This window comes from Orycteropus afer, unplaced genomic scaffold (genome assembly GCF_000298275.1).
Source record: "Orycteropus afer afer isolate SDZICR_OR568_19922 unplaced genomic scaffold, OryAfe1.0 scaffold00152, whole genome shotgun sequence".
NCBI classification, from domain to species: Eukaryota; Metazoa; Chordata; class Mammalia; order Tubulidentata; family Orycteropodidae; genus Orycteropus; species Orycteropus afer.
The window spans coordinates 166,931-188,118 of NW_006921739.1; the positions used below are offsets into that span (position 1 = coordinate 166,931).

At 37.2% G+C, this 21,188-nt stretch overlaps 1 protein-coding gene across 1 annotated transcript in view; it reads left to right on the top strand.

Moving 5' to 3' along the window:
• The window catches only part of PRKACB (protein kinase cAMP-activated catalytic subunit beta), a 93,698-nt gene extending 72,910 nt beyond the window's left edge, over positions 1-20,788 (top strand). The window contains exons 9-10 of the mRNA XM_007946150.2: positions 12,755-12,919; positions 20,663-20,788. Of these exons, the coding sequence (XP_007944341.1) occupies positions 12,755-12,919; positions 20,663-20,788 (291 nt within the window). The remainder of the gene's footprint in view (positions 1-12,754; positions 12,920-20,662) is intronic.
• The last annotated feature ends 400 nt before the right edge of the window (positions 20,789-21,188 follow it).

Here is a 21,188-nt window from a genome sequence, read left to right on the forward strand (position 1 = left end):
GAACCACCAACCTTCTGGTTAGCAGTCAGATGCCTTTGGCACTGTGTTACCAGAGCTCCTTATATCCTCATCAGCATTTGTTATTTTCCTTGTTGTTGAACTTTGCTATTAGTGCTGGGATGAGATGGTATCTCATTGTTATTTTGATTTGCATTTCTCTAATGATTAATGATTGCAAACATATCTTTGGTGTTTGTTGGCCACCTGAATATCTTCTTTGGTGAAGTGTCTGTTCATCTTTTGTCCATTTTTAATTGGATTGTTTGTCTTTTTGACATTGAGGTTTTGGAGTTTCTATGAATTTTAAAGATAAATCCCTTGTCAGATGTGTCATTGGTAAATATTTCTTCCCAATCTGTAAGCTCTCTTTTCACTCTTTTGGAGAAGTCTTTTTGAGGCACTTCTTTTTAGTTTTTAGAAGATCCCAAGCATATAGTTTGGGAGCTCTGGTGGCGTAGTGTCTAAGGCATTTGACTGCTAACCAAAAGGCTGGTGGTTCAAACCCACCAGCCACTCCTCGGAAGGAAGATTGAGCGATCTACTTACGTAGTGATACTGCCTCGGACCCAAGGAAGGGTCACTGTGAGTCGGATCTGACTCAATGGCAGTGAGTTTGGTTTGGCTTGGTTAAGCATATAGTTTATCTTCTGCTGTTTGTGTATTTTGGGTTATACTTGATGGTCTATTTATGCCATGAATTAGGGCCCCTAAGTTTTCTCCTATTTTTTCCTTGGTGAACTTTATATAGACTGATACACTTTTAAATGCAGAAAAAGATGATCAATCAGCTTGTTAGATTTTCTCCTACACATATTTTGCCTCTTAAAAACAGAGGAGGTGGTATTTAAATGTCAAATTATTCATGCAATATTAAGGTTCAGGTTTAGAAATGCATAGTTAACAGAATAGTCTTAAAATTCCCACATTAGCTATGCCTTATCCTGGTAAGAAATATACTGAGTTTCTGTACATAGTCTTTAGATTTCATACCTCAGTGCCATATACTTTATGACAAGAATCAGTTATGGTTTCTATAGCAACTCTAGCCGGCTTAATTATGTATAGAAATATAAAAGTTAATATTGTATTTAGAAATGATACTCACAAATAAAGCAACCAAGTAACAGTTGTTGTGGGAACCATAACCATGAGCCCCAACAATGTACATGGAGAGACACTGTAAAAAAAAAAGAGTGTAAACATAAGTGTATAATGTATTGTCAAAGAGTCACTCAGTTTTTTCCTCCATAAACATGGAAGGGTAATTGATTAGCAGCCAAATGGCTATTCCATTCCGTGTTGGGATTTGGTAACCATTTACAGTTTCAGTGATTCACTAGGACTTGCAGGACTCAGCACATAATCATACAGATTAAATTTAATACAGTGAAGGTATATACTTAGACACTACAAGACCAGACAAACTTACTTCCTCTAACAATGAATTATGACAACACATGTGAAATATTGTCTACCAGGAAAGCTAATTCAAGATTCAGTGCCCAAGTTTTTCCTGGGGGCCAGTCACATATCAGCCTTCTACCTAGCACATATATCAAAATCCCAAACTCCCAAAAGGAAAGTAGATGTTTAACATAAGCCATATTGTTTATACAGTCTAGGCAGAGTGGGGCAGTCTTATCATTTAGGGAATGTGTTTACCATTCAAGTTCCTAGTCACCAGCTAGGGCTGACCTTGCAACCAGGCCTCTCTAAGGATAGCAGTATCAAGCCTGCCATGTTAACTCTTCTTCACACCTTCCACTTTCCAAATGTAAAATTCATGTGCAGATAGATATACCACTACACTTTTTATAAAGATACTGTTGTTAATACTTTTTCAGAAATTTAAATGCCATTTTCTATTTGACAGTGGCTGTCAGTTTGTTGTACTGTGATGGCTTGCAGGTTGCATGAGGCTGGGGACTATGCCACTGGTTTTCAGATACCAACAGACTCACCCATAGTAGACAGGTTTCAGCAGAGCTTCCAGACTAAGACAGACTGGGCAGAGGGACAGGGCCATCCACTTCTGGAAAAAAAAATGACTAATAAAAAATGTTTCTGAATAACAGTGAAATAGTGTCTGATATATTACTGTAACACTTTATGAATGGCCCAGGAACACTGTCTGTTATAGTGCCAGAAGATGAGCCCCTCAGGTTGGAAGACGCTTAAAATATGACTGAGGAAGAGCTGGCTCCTCAAAGTGGAGTCAATCTTAACAACACGGATGGGAGTAAAGCTTTCAGGACTTCCATTTGTTTATGGGGCAAAACCCAAAATGGGAAGAAACAGCTGCAAACATCCATTAATAATTGGAAGGTGGAATGTATGAAGTATAAAATTAGGAAAATTAGAAGTTGTCAAAAATGAAATATAACACATAAAGATTGATATCCTAGGCATTAGTGACTGAAATAAGGGAGCTCTGGTGGCATAGTATATAAGGCATTTGACTGCTAACCAGAAGGCTGGCAGTTCAAACCCACCAGCCACTCCTTGGAAGGAAGATTGGGCAATCTACTCCCATAGAGAAACTGCCTCGGAAACCCAAGGGGGCATTGCTATGAGTTAAATCGATTTAATGGCAGTGAGTTTGTTTTTTTTTGTTTTAATGACTAAAATGGACTGATATTGGCCACTAGAATCAGATAGTCATATATGCTGTGCTAAGAATGAAATCTGAACAGCAATGGTTGTCACATTCATTGTCAGAAAGAATGTTTCGAGATCTGTCCTGAAATACAGTACTGTCAGTGCTAGGATAATATCCATATACCTACAAGGAAGATCAGTTGATATGACCATTATTCAAATTTATACACCAAACACTAAAGCCAATGATGAAGAAATTGAAGATTTTTACCAACTTCTGCAGTCTGAAATTGACCAACTTGCCATCAAGCTGTTGATTGTTACTGGTGATTGAAATGTGAAAGTTGGAAACAAAGTAGATTCATTGGTAGTTAGAAAATATGGCCTTGGTGATAGAAATGACACCAGAGATCACATGATAGAATTTTGCATGACCAATGACTTATTCATTGCAGATACCTTTTTTCAACAACATAAACGGTAGCTGTGTACATGTGAACCTAGCAATATGGAACACACAGGAATCAGGTCAAGTACATTTGTGGAAAGAGGCAAAGGAGAAGCTCAATATCTTCAGTCTAAACAAGGCCAGAAGCTGACTATGGAACAGACCATAGTTGCTCTTATGCAAGTTCAAGTTGAAGCTGAAGACAATTAAAACAAGTCCACAAGAACCAAAATAAGACTTTGATTATATCCCCCCTGAATTTAGAGACAATCTGAAGAATAGATTTGAGTCTTTGAACCCTAATTACCGAAAACCAGACAAGTTGTGGGATAACATCAAGAACATTAAACATGAAGAAAGCAAAAGGTCATTAAAAAGACAAGAAAAGAAGAAAAGACCAAAATGGATGTCAAAAGAGATTCTGCAATGGGGAGTGTATCCAAGTACATATATAGGGTTGGCAGACAATGGTCCTATAAGTTTATGTGAATGATCAGAATTCCCAGATGGATAGTAGAGCTGACAAGGGGCAAGTTTGTGGTCACTGCATAGTGCCTAAGGCACTTGAGTGCTAACCAGAAGGCTGTTGGTTCAAATCCACCAGCCGCTCCTCGGAAGGAAGATGGGGCAATCTACTTCCATAGTGCTACTGCCTCGGAAACCGAAGGATGGGTCGCTATGAGTCAGGTCCGACTCTACAGCACATACCAACAACAACCAAAGCTTGGTCACAGCCAGCTACCCAGAGAGACTGAGTAGTTGAACCTGTGGGCTTGGGACCATAGTCGCAGGGGTCATCAAGCTCAATTGGCATAACATACTACACAAAACATTATTCCACCTCCTGCCTTGGCAAGTAGCAACTGGGATCTTAAAAGCTAGCAAGCTGCCATCTAGATGCACCTATGGGTCTCTCCTCATCCAGAACAAAGAAGAATGAAGAAAACCAAAATTCATGGAAACAATTAGTCCTAGCGACTGGTACACTATCTGATCTGCAGCCTATATGACTATGAGACCCAGAAGAACTAGATGGTGCCCGGCTACCACTGTCTTCCACTTGAAAGGGAATCTATGTAGGAGATCTTTGATAGAGAGGGAGAACAATGTGGAACAAATCTCAAAATCATTGGAGGGAAAAAAAGGGGAGGACTAGGTTTGCTGGTCCAATAGAGCCAGACGGAACCACTGAGACCATGGCCCCTAACTGCCCTTCGGGTCTGGAATCAAACCCACATCTGTGGTTTCCAGCCAAACAAAAACAGGCATATGAGTTGAACATTTACCTGAGGTAGATACACACCTTGGAGAGAATAATCATGGGAGAAAGAAGAGCTGCTTATGCACAGGGAGACAGCTCAGGGGACAGGAGTCCATGGAGGGACGGACACTGGGAAGAGGTAACTATAGGGAGGAAGTGGGAGGGGAGCTGTTGCACTGTGGTAAACTGTGGTCAATGTCATGAGATAAAGTGTATGTGAACTGCTGTATGGAAAGTGAATTTGCTCTGTAAACCTTCACCCAAATCACAATAAAATTAAGAAAAAAAAAAAAAAGAGAGATTCTGCAACTTGTTCTTGAATGGAGAGTAGCTGAAGTGAATGGAAGAAAAGATGAAATCAAAGAACTGAACAGAAGATTTCAAAGAGCAGCTTGAGAAGACAAAGTTTTACAATGAAATATACAAAGACCTGAAATTAGAAAGCCAAAAGGGAAGAACACACTCAGCATTTCTCAAGCTGAAAGAACTGAAGAAAAAAATCAAGCCTCAAGTTGCAATATTTGATGAGGCAGGAAGCATCAAAAGAAGACAGAAAGAATACACAGAGTCACATACCAAAAAGAATTGGTTGGTCTTTAACCATTTCAGGAGGTAGTATATGATCTGGAACTAATGGTATTGAAGGAAGTCCAAGCTGCACTGAGGGAATTGGGAGGAAAAAAAACAAATAAATAACAAGGCTGCAGGAATTCACAGAATGCCCATTGGGATGTTTCAACATAAGGATGCAGCACTGGAGGTGCTTACTTGTTTATGCCAAGTAATTTGGAAGACAACTACCTGGCCAGCTGACTGGAAAAGATCCATATTTATACCCATTCCAAAGAAAGGTGATCCCATAAAATGTGGAAATTATCAAACAATATCATTAATATCACATGCAAGAAAATTTATGCTGAAAATAACTCAAAAACAGTTACAGCACTACATACACAGGGAACTGCCAGAAATTCAAGCTGGATTCAAAAGAAGGCCTGGAATGAGGGATATCATTACTGATGTCATATGGACCTTGGTTAAAAACAAAGAATACCAGAAAGATGTTTACCTGTGTTGTGTTGACTATGCAAAAGCATTTGACTGTGTGAATCATAACAAATAATGAATAACATTGAGAAGAATGGGAATTCCAGAACACTTAATGTGCACATAAGTAACCTGTACATAGACCAGGAGGCTGTCGTTAGGACAGAACAAGGGAATACTGCATGGTTTCAGATCAGGAAGGGAATGCATCAGGGTTGTATCCTTTCACCATACTTATTCAATCTGTATGCTGAGCAAATAATCTGAGAAGCTGGACTGTAGGAAGAACATCAGGATTGGAGGAAGACTCATTAACAACCTGTGATATGCAGATGACACAACTTTGCTTGCTGAAAGTGAAGATGACTTGAAGCACTTACTGATGTAAATCAAAGACTACAGTCTTCAGTATGTATTACACCTCAACTCAAAGAAAACAAAATCCTTGCAACTGTGCCACTAAGCAATATCATGATAAATGGAGAGAAGATTGAAGTTGTCAGGGATTTCATTTTACTTGAATGCATGATCGACACTCCTGGAAACAGCAGTCAAGAAATCAGATGCTGTATTGCACTGGGCAAATCTGCTGCAGAAGACTTGTTTAAAGTGTTAAGAAGCAAAGATATTACTTTGAAGAATAGGTGCACCTAAACCAAGTCATGGTATTTTCAGTTGCCTCATATGCATGTGAAACCTAGACAATGAATAAGGAGGACCGAAGAAGAGTTGATGCCTTTGAATTATGGTGTTGGCAAAGAATACTGAAAATACCATGGATTGCCAGAAGAACAAACAAATCTGTCCTGGAAGAAGTACAGCCAGAATGCTCCTTGGAAAGGAGAATGGCCAGACTTCATCTCACCTACTTTGGTCATGTGTGAGAAGGGACCATTCCTTGGAGAAGGAAATGATTAGTAAGGTAGTGGGTCAGCAAAAATGAGGATGACCCTCAGCAAGATAGATTGACACAGTGGCTACAACAGTGAACTCAAATATAGCAAGGATTTTGAGGATGACACAAGACCGGACAGTGTTTTGTTCTGTTACAAATAGGGTTCCTTGGAAACCCAAGGAGGGGTCGCTATGAGTCAGGTCCGACTTGATGGCACATAACACAACAACAAAATGAGTTAGAGCTGACTCGACTGCTTCTAACAATATAAAGAGACCTAAGAGTACTCAGAAGTAATTTTCATTAAATATAAAAGCACTTTTACTATTTGCAAAACAGCTAAGGCCATTTTTCAGGTTTGGTCATTTAAATTTTTCATTAATACCTGCTTTGAGACAGCCCTTTATTCTAGTAGTCCTATGGACAAATAGGAGCTCTGGTAGCGTAGTGCCCAAGGCACTTGACTGCTAACCAGAAGGCTGACGGTTCAAACCCACCAGGCACTCCTCGGAAGGAAGGTGGAGCAATCTACTTCCGTAGTGATACTGCCTGGGAAACCCAAGGAGGGGTCTCTGTGAGTCGAGTCTGACTTGAAGGCACATAACAACAACAACAACATGGACAAATGGTTGTAATGCTAGGTCCTTGTTTTGGAAGTGTGTTGGCAATGGAGTAGAGGGGAAGTGAGGTTGGTGTGGGTAATAGCCCTCTGCAACCATCTAGATTCATTGTATCTGCTATTATTTCTACATAGACAAGAGAATGACATAGAGAGTTCAGAGATGTAGTACCAATATTTATAATTATTATTTAAATGACTTTGCTCTTTATTTTATATATATAGGTAAGGTAGCGGGTCCAGAGTGATTAAAGCTACTACGGAGCAGTTTGGAGCTTGGCACCTTATCTATAGAAAGCCTAGTGTATAAAAAGTTGATATGTCATTTGAAAAATTAACTAATATATATGTTCATTAAGCTAGATAAATACTGGAATTCCAAATTTTTTAGAACTTACTGAACCTATTTTAGAGATAGTTTCTTAAAATTCATTCTTATATGCTTGTGGTCAGAAGTTAGTAGATTATTGCTTATTGTCTGTGTGCAAACTCTTTTGAGACATTTAAGTCCAATAAATTTTTAAAGGTAAGATTTTTCTCTTCTTTTTTCAGTCAAAGATCTACTTTATAATTTCTGTGATAAGGCTACAGAAAAAAAAAGAAAAAAAGTGTCAATAATCCAGCTAGTGAATTTAAATCAACCAGTATGGATACCATAAGGACATGTACTAAGTTGCTTGTCAGATGTAAATTCCTCTTAATTTTCAGAATATAATAGTTATTCCTAAAAGCAAAATGTACAAAAGTTTACAATCTGCTGTTGAAAGCAGAACAAATATTCTGTTGAGTTTGCTTAATTCAGAATGATTTTAAGAGTATGTGTAGCGTATAAACCTACTGCCATCGAGTCGATTCCAACTCATAGTGATCCTGTAAGACAGAATAGAACTGTCCCATATGGTTTCTAAGACTACATATCTTTACAGAAGTAAACTGCCTCTTCTGTTTCCTGTGGAGTGGCTGGTGGGTTCAAACTACTGACCTGTTGATTAGTTGCTGGATGCTTTAACCACTGCATCACCAGAGCTCCCATTTAGCATGTGACATAATGTAATTTTATAAAGTAGTTTAGGATATCAGCTATATTCAGAATGATGTCCTTATAAAACAGGGTGATAGTTATCCATTTCCTCTGCACTCTTCACAAATTTGTGTGAGTACCTTAAGAAGAATTTGTTCCATAAATTAACAAGTCGAGCATGAGACAAGAAGAAAAGAGGAACTCTCTCTCCAAATGACTTTTCCAGCACAGACTATCCTTAGGTAGGCTGGAGACATCAGGATAGATGTTATTGTCTTTCAAGTTTCCTCTTTGATTCAAAGATCATGAAAATACTATTAGGAAGGTGAAAAAAATTAAAAATATATTAGTACCCACAAGATACTAGGCCTGGTACAAGGCAATTTCATAAAAGTTACCTACCTTCTTTTCAATACCTGCCATCACTTGATACATGAGGAAACTGAAACTTAGAAAGGTAAAGGTGTTTGCCGTAAATCACAGAGTGTATATGTAACTGGAATTGAGATTCGAACCCAAGTACTCTTTCTACTAAGGAAATAGCTTGGTAGAATTTTTAAGATAGCTAGGATGTTCCACTGTATTCTATACATAGGTCAGCAAAGGTCTAAAATTGCTCAAAGTCAAAATGTATTTTGTGGCAAAGCCAGGAATAGAATCTAGTTCGTTGATTTATTCATATTCCTTCACTTGGCTTCAGTGACTGCTCACATTCTTTTATTCTTGCATTACTGCTTTTTCCTTCTTAAACTCCTTTGCTTGGTCCTTTTCTCTTCTTTCTCTGCACTCCTTCCCTGATGTTCTCATTCAGTCTCATGGTTTGAAATGACAGCTGTATCCTGTCAATTTTCAAATTCATTTTTCTAGTCCACGCTTGACTCTTGAATTCCAGATACCTGTGTCTAGTGTCCAAACTCCATTTTGATGTTTAATACCTCAAATTCAACCTGTCTAAAACTGAAATCCTGATCTTTATTCCACCTCCCACCCACCAGCCACTCCTCAGAAGGAAGCTTGGGCAATCTGCTTCTGTAGTGATACTGCCTTGGAAACCCGAGGAGGGATCCGACTCAACGGCAAATAACAACAACCCCCCAGCAAATCTGTTTATCCCATACCCTTCTGTATCACAGTTGTTAGCAAATCCAGACTTTCAGTTACTCAGGCCAAAATACTTTGGAGTCCTCACCCCATGTTCAATGCAAAGAAAAAAACATTTGGTTCTACCTTTAGAATATATACAGAATTCAGTTACTTCCTTAGCACCTCCACTGCTACCACTGAGTCACTAAAGTAGTTCTCTAAAATTATAAATCAGATCCTGCTACTCTTTTTAAAACCTTGTGTTGGCTCCCCATTTTCTTCAGAGTGAAAATCAAACTTCTTACACTGCAAAGTTTTGTGAAAAGCGAAAGGTGGCTTAGCATTTTTAAAGGGTCGTTTGGGTTGTTATTAATGGTCATCCATCTCCCCTAATAGAATGTAAACTACATGAAGGTAGAAGGCTTTGTCTTGTTTTGTTTATCCCAGGCATCAGTGTCTGGCACCTACTAGGTGTTCACTCAATTTTTGTTCATTTTGAATTAACACATTCATAAATGTTTATTGAGCTCCTGCTATATGCCAGAACAGTTTTATGTGCTGTATACAGAAAATTGGTTGTGGTTCTTGCCTTTATGACTCTTTATGAATAGACTCCACCTTTGGGTATTACACCCTCAAAGACACTGATTCAGTTAGTCTTCTGTGGATTCCAAACATCAGTATTTTTTAAATTACCACAGAAAATTCTGGTACACATGGGTTGAGAACTAGTTCTATGTATCCTATCCATTGCAGAAATAGATTCACTCACAACCAGAGTTTAAAGAATGTATCATTAGGAAACAGAAGTAGTACTCTCTAACAGTTGTAAAAGATTCCTAACTGAAAATAATATTAAGGAAAAAAAGACGAAAAACACTCTAGAAAGTGTATGCTGCACGATCACCCCTTCTGTGTTACACAAACAAATGCCAGTTTTCAGGGACATAATTTCTTTGACTTAGATTTAGTGGGTTTAGACTCTTTCTCTTTCCCATATTTAGCTCTTTACAGCTTTCACATTCTTTGTCCTATAGACTGCCAAGGGAGCACATAGATGTAGAAGTCAGGAGGGTTAAGTTAATGTCCCGAAGATACCTCTGACTGAATTGATAGCCTCACTGAGGCAAAGGTTCCTAATCTTTAAAATGAAAGTTTGGACTGAAATAAACTGTGGTCCCTCTAGCACCAATATTCTAGGATTCTGATTTCATTTATTATAGCAGTTATAATTGATAATAAGAGTAAAAATAATATCCTCCTTAATACCATTTTGAAGGAAAAATTAGATAGTCACTCTCCCCTTCATAGAAATTTCTGTTGTCTACCAGTTAATATATTGTAAATAAATAAAAGTCATACATTTAAAACATGATTTTATTTAAATTATTATTATTATTATTATTATTATTATTATTATTTAATTCCAGTTTTCATACATCAACAGCTGTTTAGATTACATTTCAGATTACATCTCAAACAACTGTAGAAAAAAATATTTCCACAAGGGTTCAGATATTTCTCCCATAGTGTACTTTCTGAAGGATGTGACAGATTTCCATCATTAACATGGCTCATGATTAGAGTGTGGCTACCTATCAGTGTCTCTGGGGAAAAAAGAGGGTGAGATGTGGCAATGAGGATCTATCTATAAGTCAAAAAATTCTCAAATTATTCTGATACCTACCACTCCCCTTTTGAAAATCACCTGTTCTGCAGATAAAACACAGAGTAATTCAAGACCATCACTTCATTTGCATTCTAAAATAAATAACTATTTTATTTAGATGTTTATGTTCTTCATGGATGCATTGCACATTACCTAAATTCAGAAGATAATTTATATGTAGTATATTATTCTCCATCATTCTGAATATCATATGGGGTGAATTACTGGCACATTACATTGAACAGTTCATTCAGTTCTATTCTAAACAAAGATAGATGGACTTCAAGCCAGTTATTTCTTTGCAATCTAAATAAGGTAGAATATAACCACTGGAAAAAAAAAGTCGTACTATTTTTAAAGTAGACAGTGTGTATTTTTGCATACCTGTATAATATTACCCTAATTGGAATCAATGAGGAAATGTGCAGCAAAATATTTTTAACATGAAAATTTAAATTTTTAGAAGGTTCCTGAAAGTAACTATTCTCAGGTTATTTAATCATGAAGGATGTATTTAAAAGAAACCAAACTTGCTGCTGTCAAATCGATTCAACTCATAGAGACCCCTCCTTGGGTTTCTGAGGCAGTATCTCTACAGGAGTATATTGCCCAGTATTCCTTCCAAGGAGTGACTGACTGGTGAGTTTGAACCGCCAGCTTTCTGGTTAGCAGTCAAATGCCTTAGGCACTATGCTACCAGAGCAAATGTATACTCATGTCGGAATAGCTGCTTTGAAATTACAGCCCCTACCAATTACTACCTCTGTAATTTTGGTCTGACTCGACGGCACATAACAGCAACAACAACAAATTTTGGACAAGTTATTTAATCTCTGTCTTAATTCCAAACCAACCAAACTCACTTCCATCAAGCCAATTCCAATTCATAGCAACCCCCATTGGGTTTCCAAGGCAGTAAATCTTCACAGAAGTAGATTGCCCAGTGTGTCAATTATTCACTTGTAAAATGAGAGATGGTTGAGCAGAAATTGAAAGGATTACTGTAGAGGGGATAGTAATGAAAGAGAGTAAGAAAAGATGTAGATGCAGCTCTTCCTTCTGATCTCATCCCTTGATGGTTCCCATGATAATTTTTCAGTACCCTTATTAATAAACTTCAGAAGGAGGGTTGGGCAATCGATCTACTTCCATAGATACCGCCTCGGAAACCCAAGGAGGGGTCGCTATGAGTCGGGGCCAACTCCACGGCAATAACAACAACAGCAACATAATAATAAAAAGGTGGGAACTTGGAAGTTAGGTTTGAATAGAGAAACGTGTTTCAACAAAATAAAAACATGAAAATGACATAGATCTCTTATGAATGGTACTTTAATTTTATTAATTGCCTAACATATATATAACATGGTTAATTATGTGTGCTTTTTTTTGCTTTTGAGTCAGGAGGCCAGCCAGCTAAACCTAAACCCAAAAAAAGGGAAAAAAACAAATTCAGTCGTCGAATCGATTCTGACTCATAGCAATGCTATGACTCATACCTCAGGAGGTGGAAAAATGCTTTTAAACCAATTTCAATAACTTTTACACTGTTGCATAATAGCATAATTCTTTTTAAAAATCATCCACTGATAAATGAAAAATGGTTTCCTGTGCTAGGAGAAGCATTATAGTTTTTTATAATCATTTTCATACTTATTTTTTGATAGATGCTTTTCAAAATGTGCATACCGATATCTTTCACATGCTGCTTGTTCTATTTAAAATGACAGGTTTACTTAAATATCTCTGAAATAGAGGGTTGTAATGTGAGGCCCAAAGATTCCCTCTTGAAGATGGCTAGACCTTCTCACATTGTTGGAAAAGTTCTGTTTTGTATGCAGGAGAGGGGTCTAGGTTCTTAAAGGGGGTTCATTGCCAAAGCAAGACCCTAAGAAAACAGTGTAAGTTCATTCTCCCAAATAATTTTCTTCTTTAAGACTACTGTGAGAGGATTGTATCATGTATAGTTAATAGTATTTGAAAGTCGTTATTACATATTTTTGTTTATGTAATGACCCATTTACCTTAGGAAAAAAACTTTCAGAAATCAAAACAGAAATATCACGAGTCTTAGAATATGTGCTTTACCACATTTTGTGTTTGTGTTTTTGAGGTCCGATTCCCATCCCACTTCAGTTCAGATCTCAAGGACCTTCTAAGGAACCTGCTCCAGGTAGATTTGACAAAGCGATTTGGAAATCTGAAGAATGGTGTGAGTGATATAAAAACTCACAAGTGGTTCGCCACAACAGATTGGATTGCTATTTACCAGAGGAAGGTGAGTCTTTCCTTTCTTTTTAAATTAAGAGGTTTTTAAGAGTTAGTATTTAAATTATATGTAGTAGAGATACTTTAAATTTAACACATAGTTTAAATTTTTTTTAACATTTTAAATTAATTCTTTGCAGGACATAAAGTGCCTTATAGCCCACAACTTAAAAATGAATTTTCTCCTTGATCAAAGCAAAACTATATATTCTATTTGACAATCAATCTGAAATGTTTCCCTTATTAAATTTTTCCTACCGAAATCTCATAGCCTTCAAAACATCATGGTGATTATACAGTACTACATAGTATTTAAGGGTTCATGTTTCAATACTGACATGAAGCCACATTAGAAAGACAATATGTAAACAAATATATTGTTGTTTATATGTATTTGCCAGAAGGAGCTCTAGGGGAGTGGTGGTTAATATATTCGGTTGCTAAACAAAAGGTCAGCAGTTTGAATCCACCAGCCTCTCTGCAGGAGAAAGATGTGGCAGTCTGCTTCTGTATAGATTTATATAGCCTTGGAAACCCTGTGGGAGGAGTTATACTCCGTCCTATCGGATTGCTGTGAGTTGGAATTGATGCAATGGCAGTGGGTTTTTTTTGTTTGTTTGTTTTATATTTGCCAGAATTGGCACACAGCTAGATTTAATAATCTTTAATTGCAAGAATCATCAGATATTTTTCTGTGTTTATCTTGACTCTCTGCATTAATCAGTGTTTCCAAAAATTTTGTGTAGTGTTTCCCAAACAGAGCATTCGTTTTCACACTCCATGCCTTTATGAAAGTTTTTCCCTTTGCTTGAAATGGCTTTCCTCATTTGTACATCTGCCATATTCTTATTCATTCTTTAAGATTTGGTTTAAGGTTACTTCTCCTGTGATATTTTCTCTGAATCCTCAGTATAGATGACAGTTTTCTTGCGTAACACCTATATACTCTGTGTCATTTTAAAGTATTTCATTGTGAATATCCTGCATGAGTGTGATGATTGGCAACATACTCATTAAATGTTTGCTGGATTACTGACTGAGCTTTGCTCTTTCTTCTGATACAGCTTTCCTTTATCTACTTCAAAGCCAATTTGCATAAAAATGATGGAAATGGGGGGTTTTTAAGTTCTTTTAGAAGGTCAAGACAAACCATCTGAAACTAGTACATTTTGTTCTTTTAACACTTACATATTTATGTAATTGTTCACCAAATAATTATCTAGATGCCTACTTGTATGCTAGTTATTCATCAAGGTACTGAGTAATCAGTGATGACCAAAACCAAAGGTTGTCCTCACCCATGTAAAGCATGTAGTTGTAGGATACAGGGAGGTCGATATTAATCAGAAAGTCATACTCTGAAAAATATAGGAATGCAGAAAGAATAACTTGCACTTGAGTTGATGGGTTGTTTTTTTTTTTTTAAAGAGAATTTTTAGTGTTTGAAATTCAGACAAATCAGAGGCTCGAATATGAATACAAACCAGGTTAATCTCTAGAATTAGTATGCCACCATAATAAAATAGAAAGCAGCTCTGGTAGCATGATGCCTAAGACAGTTTGACTGCTTACCAGAAGGTTGGTAGTTCAAACCCACCAGCCACTCCACAGAAGAACGACTGGTCGATCTACTTCTGTAAAGATTTACTGCCCCAAAACCCAAAAGGGGTCACTACAAATCGAAATCGACTCGATGGCAATGAGTTTTGTTTTTTAATAATAAAATAGAAGACAAACCTCAATTAAACTATTTTAGCTTATTTAAAAGAATCTAGTTTTTTCACTCTTCAAGTTGACAGTACAATAGCTGTGCTGACAGTTATATATTAATTAATAGTGGTTATCGCTTCACCTTTATAATAAATTTCAGCATTTAAGATTTTGCTGTGCTGAAGAAGTACAGCCAGAATGCTGCACAGAAGCAAGGATTGCAAGACTTTGGTCATGTTATCAGGAAGGACCAGTCCCTGGAAAAGGACATCATGCTTGGGAAAGTAGAGGGTCAGAGAAAAAGGAAGACCCTCAGTGAGATGGATTGACACAGTGGCTGCAACAGTGGGTTCAAACATAGTAACAGTTGTGAGGATGGCACAGGACCAGGCAGTGTTTCTTTCTGGGTCCATAGGGTCGCTATGAGTCAGAACTAACTCCACCAACCTAACAACAACAACAACGTGCTAAATTACCTTCATCTCTTCTTTTTGCTTCTTAAAGGAACAGTTAAAGATAGCATGCATGAAAAAATACTTTATCTTGAGTGTAATTTTTCTCTTCATTTTCTTCATAAAATCAAACTAATGTTTAAGGGATTTACCATACTTAATAATGTCTGTCAGCCACATCAGTGAGTGTTCTTAGGAAAATAATAATAATAATATACTAGTTAAGTATTAGAAACACAGTTTAAATATATATATATCTTTTATGAAATCTTATAGAAACAAAGTGTGGTGGTTATGTTTGTGTGTCAACTTGGCTGGGCCTGGTTGAGTGGCTGGGCAGCTGGTGGTAGTTATTCCCCATAATGAGACTGGCAGTTAACTCCATGGTGGCATCTACCACAAGCAGCTGAATAGCTGCTTTGGGTATGTGGTCTGCTTCCCGTATATAAGAAGCAGCTTTGGGAATGGTCTCTAGCTTGTGGCATGCTTGGACCCTGCATGTAGCCGTGTCGTTGTTCAGCAGCCTTCTGTGTTCTGCTGACCTTGAGACTTTCAATGGACTTGAATTAATGGCCTGCCATGTGGTTTGGTAACATCGGGACTGTGCTATTTTATTTGTTGACCTTGGGCTTGTTAGCCTCAGCAGCCAGTAGCTGTCTGAGTGAAGAGATGTCTCTAACTTCAGTGGGCTGGGAGCCAGAGGCAGAGCTGAAGTCCAATGTCAAGGGCTTTCACACAGCCTCTAGAACCTGGCATTTTGAAATTGGACTTAAAGCCCCAAACTGTGAAAGAATAAACTTGTTTGTTAAGGCTATCCCATTTATGGTATATTCTTTTCAGAGTGGCACTAGGCAACCAGAACACAAAGCAATTACAGAATTTTAAAATGCAGCAAGTAGAAAATGCAGCTAGGCCAAAATGACACACATGTACCACCTCTATATCTCTCTAGAGGGGTTCAGAAACTCTGTAACCATTAAATTCATGGAACAGAGCCCAGATTGCATAAATAAGCATTTCATATTTTTGTATTTTGTTTCTAAATTTGCTAGCTCCAATGAAATACTTTATTATCAATAAAAGCAATTCCATAATTTCTCATTGTAATCTTTGTAGTAATCCTGTGAAGGGGTGGTGTCATTTTCCCATTTTACTGATGAGAAAACCAACTCAGAAAGGTTAAATAATTCAAACATAGTCCTACAGCTGCTATTTGATATCAGATTCTTTAAATTTTTAATCTTGGGATCACATTACTTCTATAAAGAGCTTTGTAACATGATCTGTTAAAATGGTAACTCAAAATCACTGAACAATACATTGATTCATAACATTTTTCATTGGTTTTACATATCATCTGTTTAACTTTTATGCATTGAGCCATTTTTGGAGTAGGGAAGTTCTTATTTGAGGCAACAAAGAAAGAGGATGAACTGTGTCATTAGGTAGACATTGGTTTAAATGCTAGATCAGCTAACAATTAGCAGTGTGATCATAAGCAAATTATTTAGCGTGTATTCAGTATCTATTTCCTCATCTTTAAAAATATGAATTAATAGAATACAAAAGAAGAATAGTTTGGGAAGATGATAAGAGAATAGCTTAGTCAGGTCACATTTTCTTTCAGGTTGAATTATGTTTTATTATAGTTATAATCAATTTGTTGAGTAAATCAATTTGAAATCATAATCCCACATCCAAATAGAACCTCTATTAACATTGCACGTATTTTTCCACTTTTCTTTTTTTGTGCTTTCCATCACTGTAGTCCATTCCCATGACTTCAGTAACAATAAAGATCTGCTTCCTCTAACCCTGCACTGTCCTCTTGAGACCCTTATATCACTGCCTACTAACAATTAGGAGCTCTGGTGGTGTAGTGCCTAAGGCGTTTGACTGCTAACCAGAAGGCTGGCAGTTCAAACGACCAGCCACTCCTCAGAAGGAAGTTTGGGCAATCTACTTCTGTACTGATACCGCCTCAGAAACCCAAGGAGGGGTTACTGTGAGTCGGATCCGACTTGACGGCAGTGAGTTGTGTTGTGTTGTGTTTACTAACAATTACATTTGGGTGACTTACTGCCTCATTACACTATCATTTTAGAGTAGTCTGCTTCATCCCATGTGTATCTATTTAACCTATGTTTTCTTTTAGTACTTTTTGAAAACTTACTTTCTTTATTTGCTTAATAATGAACTAATTGCTCCCTTAGCATTTATTGCATAATCCTTATTTATCCCCCTTATTTGAAATTTCATCTTTACTAGTAACACTAAAGTTTCATATACTTTAGTCTGTCTCTTACCTTTACATTTTGTTTTATTATTTTCTTCTGTTGATTCCTGTACTATACACAATATACTTTATGTACCTTTATAATATGATTTAAAATTAGACAGATCAAGTTCCTACTTTTCTTTTTACCCTTTCCACATTTTTTGTAATCTTGCCCATGTTCATCACTTTTTATTATTATTATTGTTATTATTGTGATTTTAATGAAAATTAACAAAGCAAGTTCATTTTCCATACAGCAGTTCATACACATTTTATTTCATGACATTGACTGCAATTCCCCACAATGCAATAGCCTTCTTCCCACTTTCTCCCTGTATTTTTCTCTTCCCTGTGTCCTTTCCTATGCATTCCTGCCCCCTGAGCTATCTCCCTGTGCAAATACTGCCCTTCTGTTCTCTCCTATGACTGATCATTCTAAGGAGTGTATCTACCTGATGTAAATGTTCACCTAATATGCCTGTCTGTTGTTTGGCTGGAAGCTATGAGAATGAATTCAATTCCAGACCTGAAGGGTAACTAGGGGCCATAGCCTCAGGGGTCTCAGCAGGCCCTATCAGACCAGTAAACCTGGTCTTTTTTATGATTCTGAGTTTTGTTCCACTTGTTCTCCCACTCTATCCAGGATTTTCCTCTTTCCGAGTGGTTGACAGTGGTAGCTGGGCACCATCTAATTCTTCTGGCCTCACAGTCATATAAGCTGAGGCTCTTATGGTCCACTAGTCCCTTGTACTAATTGTTTCCATGCATCTTTGGTTTTCTTCATTCTTCTTTGTTCTGGATGAGGAGAGAACAATTGTTGCATCTAGATGGCAACTTGCAAGCTTTTAAGACCCCAGTCATTACTCACCAAAGTAGGATGTGGACCAATGTTTTTGTATAGTATGTTATGCCAATTGAGCTTGATGTCCCCTGTGACCATGGTCCCAAGCTCACAGGTCCAACAACTTGCTCATCAGGGTGGTTGACTGTGAATAAGAAGTTACCATACCTTTGCCCTCCCTTAGTTCTAGTTATATGGACATTCTTATAACACATACAAATATATACATAGCAATATCGTCTGCCAGCCTTATGTATGTATGGTCATGGGTATATTCCCTTTTGCCAAGACATACCTGATCATTCAGCCTGTCTACCTGTCTGTTTACCTGTAGGTTAATGTTTATTACCACTGATAATGCAGTATTGTATATGTAAAAGGGGCTTATCTTTGTTGTCTTTACCTCTTGTGCACCTCTCTGTGTCTTCCTTTTCCTTAGTGTTACTGCATTGGTCGCTCGCTTTTCGTATATTGCCTTTCCCTTCACTCAAATCAATACTTTGTCTCTACCTATCTAGCAGTGTTCTCTCCCCTCCCCTCCCATCGCTGGTAACCAACAAAGAAAGTTTCCTTCCATATATTAACCTTTCCTTGAGTTTTTACAATAGTGAACTAATACAATATTTGTTCCTCTGTGACTGACTTATTTACCCAGCATAATGTCCTCCAAGTTCATCCATGTTATGTGGTGTTTTGAAATTCTACATCATTCTTGAGTGTTGTATAGTATTCCATTCTCCCATGGACATTATATAGACACAGTTTTGGTAATCTATGTTCGTAGTGCCTAAGGTACTTGACTGCTAACCAGAAGGCTGGCAATTCAAACCCACCAGCCACTTCCCAGAAGGAAGGTTGGACAATCTACTTCCATAGTGACAGTGCCTCGGAAACCCAAGGAGGGGTCGCTACGAGTCAGGTCTGACTCGAGGGCACGTAACAACAACAATAATAGCAGTGCATCCTTCTCTCCTGCATATTTTCTTTTCCTTTTCTTTTTTTTCAATTAGATTTACCTTCAGTGGTTTTTGACTGCTAACCAGAAGGTTGGCAGTTCAAACCCACCAGTCACTCTGTGGAAGGAAAACTGGGCAATCTACTTCCATAAAGATTTACTGCCTCAGAAACCCAAAGGGGATCGCTGTGAGTCATAATTGACTTGATGGCAGTGAGTTAGAGTTCTCCAGTGGTTTATCTGTTTTATCTGTCTTTCTAAAGATTTATGTTGAATTCAAGTATTTTAATTGAGATTACAGTAAGGTTGTATATTGATTATAAATGAACCTAAGTCTTGGGAATCTCTCATAATGAACATGGTATATTTATGTATTTATTCCAGTATTCTCTATCATTCAGTAAAAGTTTCAGAGACTACCTGAAACTTTTCAGGTCCACTTCCTATCTTACAATTACTCCTTAATTTTTCGTTTTGGCTGTTATTGTGAATGTGTTATCTTTCTCATTGTAGTAGACAATACAAGATTAGTATTAGTATGTAGTAGAAAATACAAGATTCTGTGTTTATATTTAGTAAATTTTGCTATTAATTTTCCATAAATTTTTCAGTGATTATTTTGCATTTTATTGAGAGATAATCCACAGGGGCAGAGGAGAGTATAATGAGTATAATTATAATGAGTAATAATTTTGAGTATAATGAGTATAATTTTGCCTATTTTTTTTCTCAATTTTATAAATTATGATTCATCCAAAGTAAAGGTACTACGCTACCATAAAGATTACCACCTCGAAATCCCTACAGGGAAGTTCTACTCTGTTTCATTGGGGTTACCATGAGTTAAACAGACTCCATGGCACCTAACAGCAACAACATGAAGTGCTAGACAAATTACTTTTTCAGCTTTTAAAATCTTTTCCTCAAACATACTTAGTATACCACATAATCTTTATAAGAACCATAATTTGAATAATGGAATAACATTTTACTTTTTGGATCAAAGGAGAAAAATGCTCAAGATTTAGCAGTTCGGTAATTTAAAGAGATGTTTTTCTGTCCAGGTTCTCTGAAAGTTTTGATGGATAGATACTAAAAAAAGGGGGGCGGGGACAAAAAAAGAAGAGCAATTAAAAGTAAATCTAAGCATTATCTGTTAATGGTGGAAAAAAGAAGAGATAGAAAAAAAAAAAGAGAGAGGCTTTAGAAGTAAGGAATAAGGGGAAAAAATGGAGATCTGTAATCTTAAGTACCAACATTTTGATGCCAAAAGTTAATTGTCCTCAAAACTTCTCAAGTCTTGTATTGGCCTGCACCCTTCCTTGAATGAAAATGCTGAGTTGAACAGAAAAATTTACTATTTGCTTCTTCTTCTAACACAATTATCTGGTAGGGACTTAATGGCATTTGTAAAATGCCACAGTGTAATCATAATGGAAATTTTATTTTTCTTAGCATTTGTACACTCTCAAACATTTGTTTTTCCTGTTTTTTATTATTTTCTATCTCAATTGTAGGTTGAAGCTCCATTCATACCAAAGTTCAGAGGCTCTGGAGATACCAGCAACTTTGATGACTATGAGGAAGAAGACATCCGTGTCTCTATAACAGAAAAATGTTCAAAAGAATTTGGGGAATTTTAAAGAGGAGCAACAAGATGTCAGAGCTCACACTCAGTCTTTGCACTCTGTTGAGAGATAAGGTGGAGCTGAGACCATCCTGTGTTGAGGCAGTTACCTAGAACCTTCATTTGAACAACTGAGTGAGATCTTTATTGCCATCCTCTGTGTGTGCACTCTGAATCCACCTATGTAACAAGGCACTGCTAAGCAAGCACTGGCTGTGTCATAACAGTGCTAAGCCACTGTCCTACTTCTCTTTGGTTTATCTTTCTCTACTCCTGTTACATCCATTTCTTACCTTTTCATTTTCATTATTTTTTTCCAAACAGTGCTCCATTTTGTTTTATTTGTGTTTCAAGTGGGCAGTGTTATGGCTACATGATATTTGAAGGTATTGATATGTTGCCTTTAGTAGTACTTG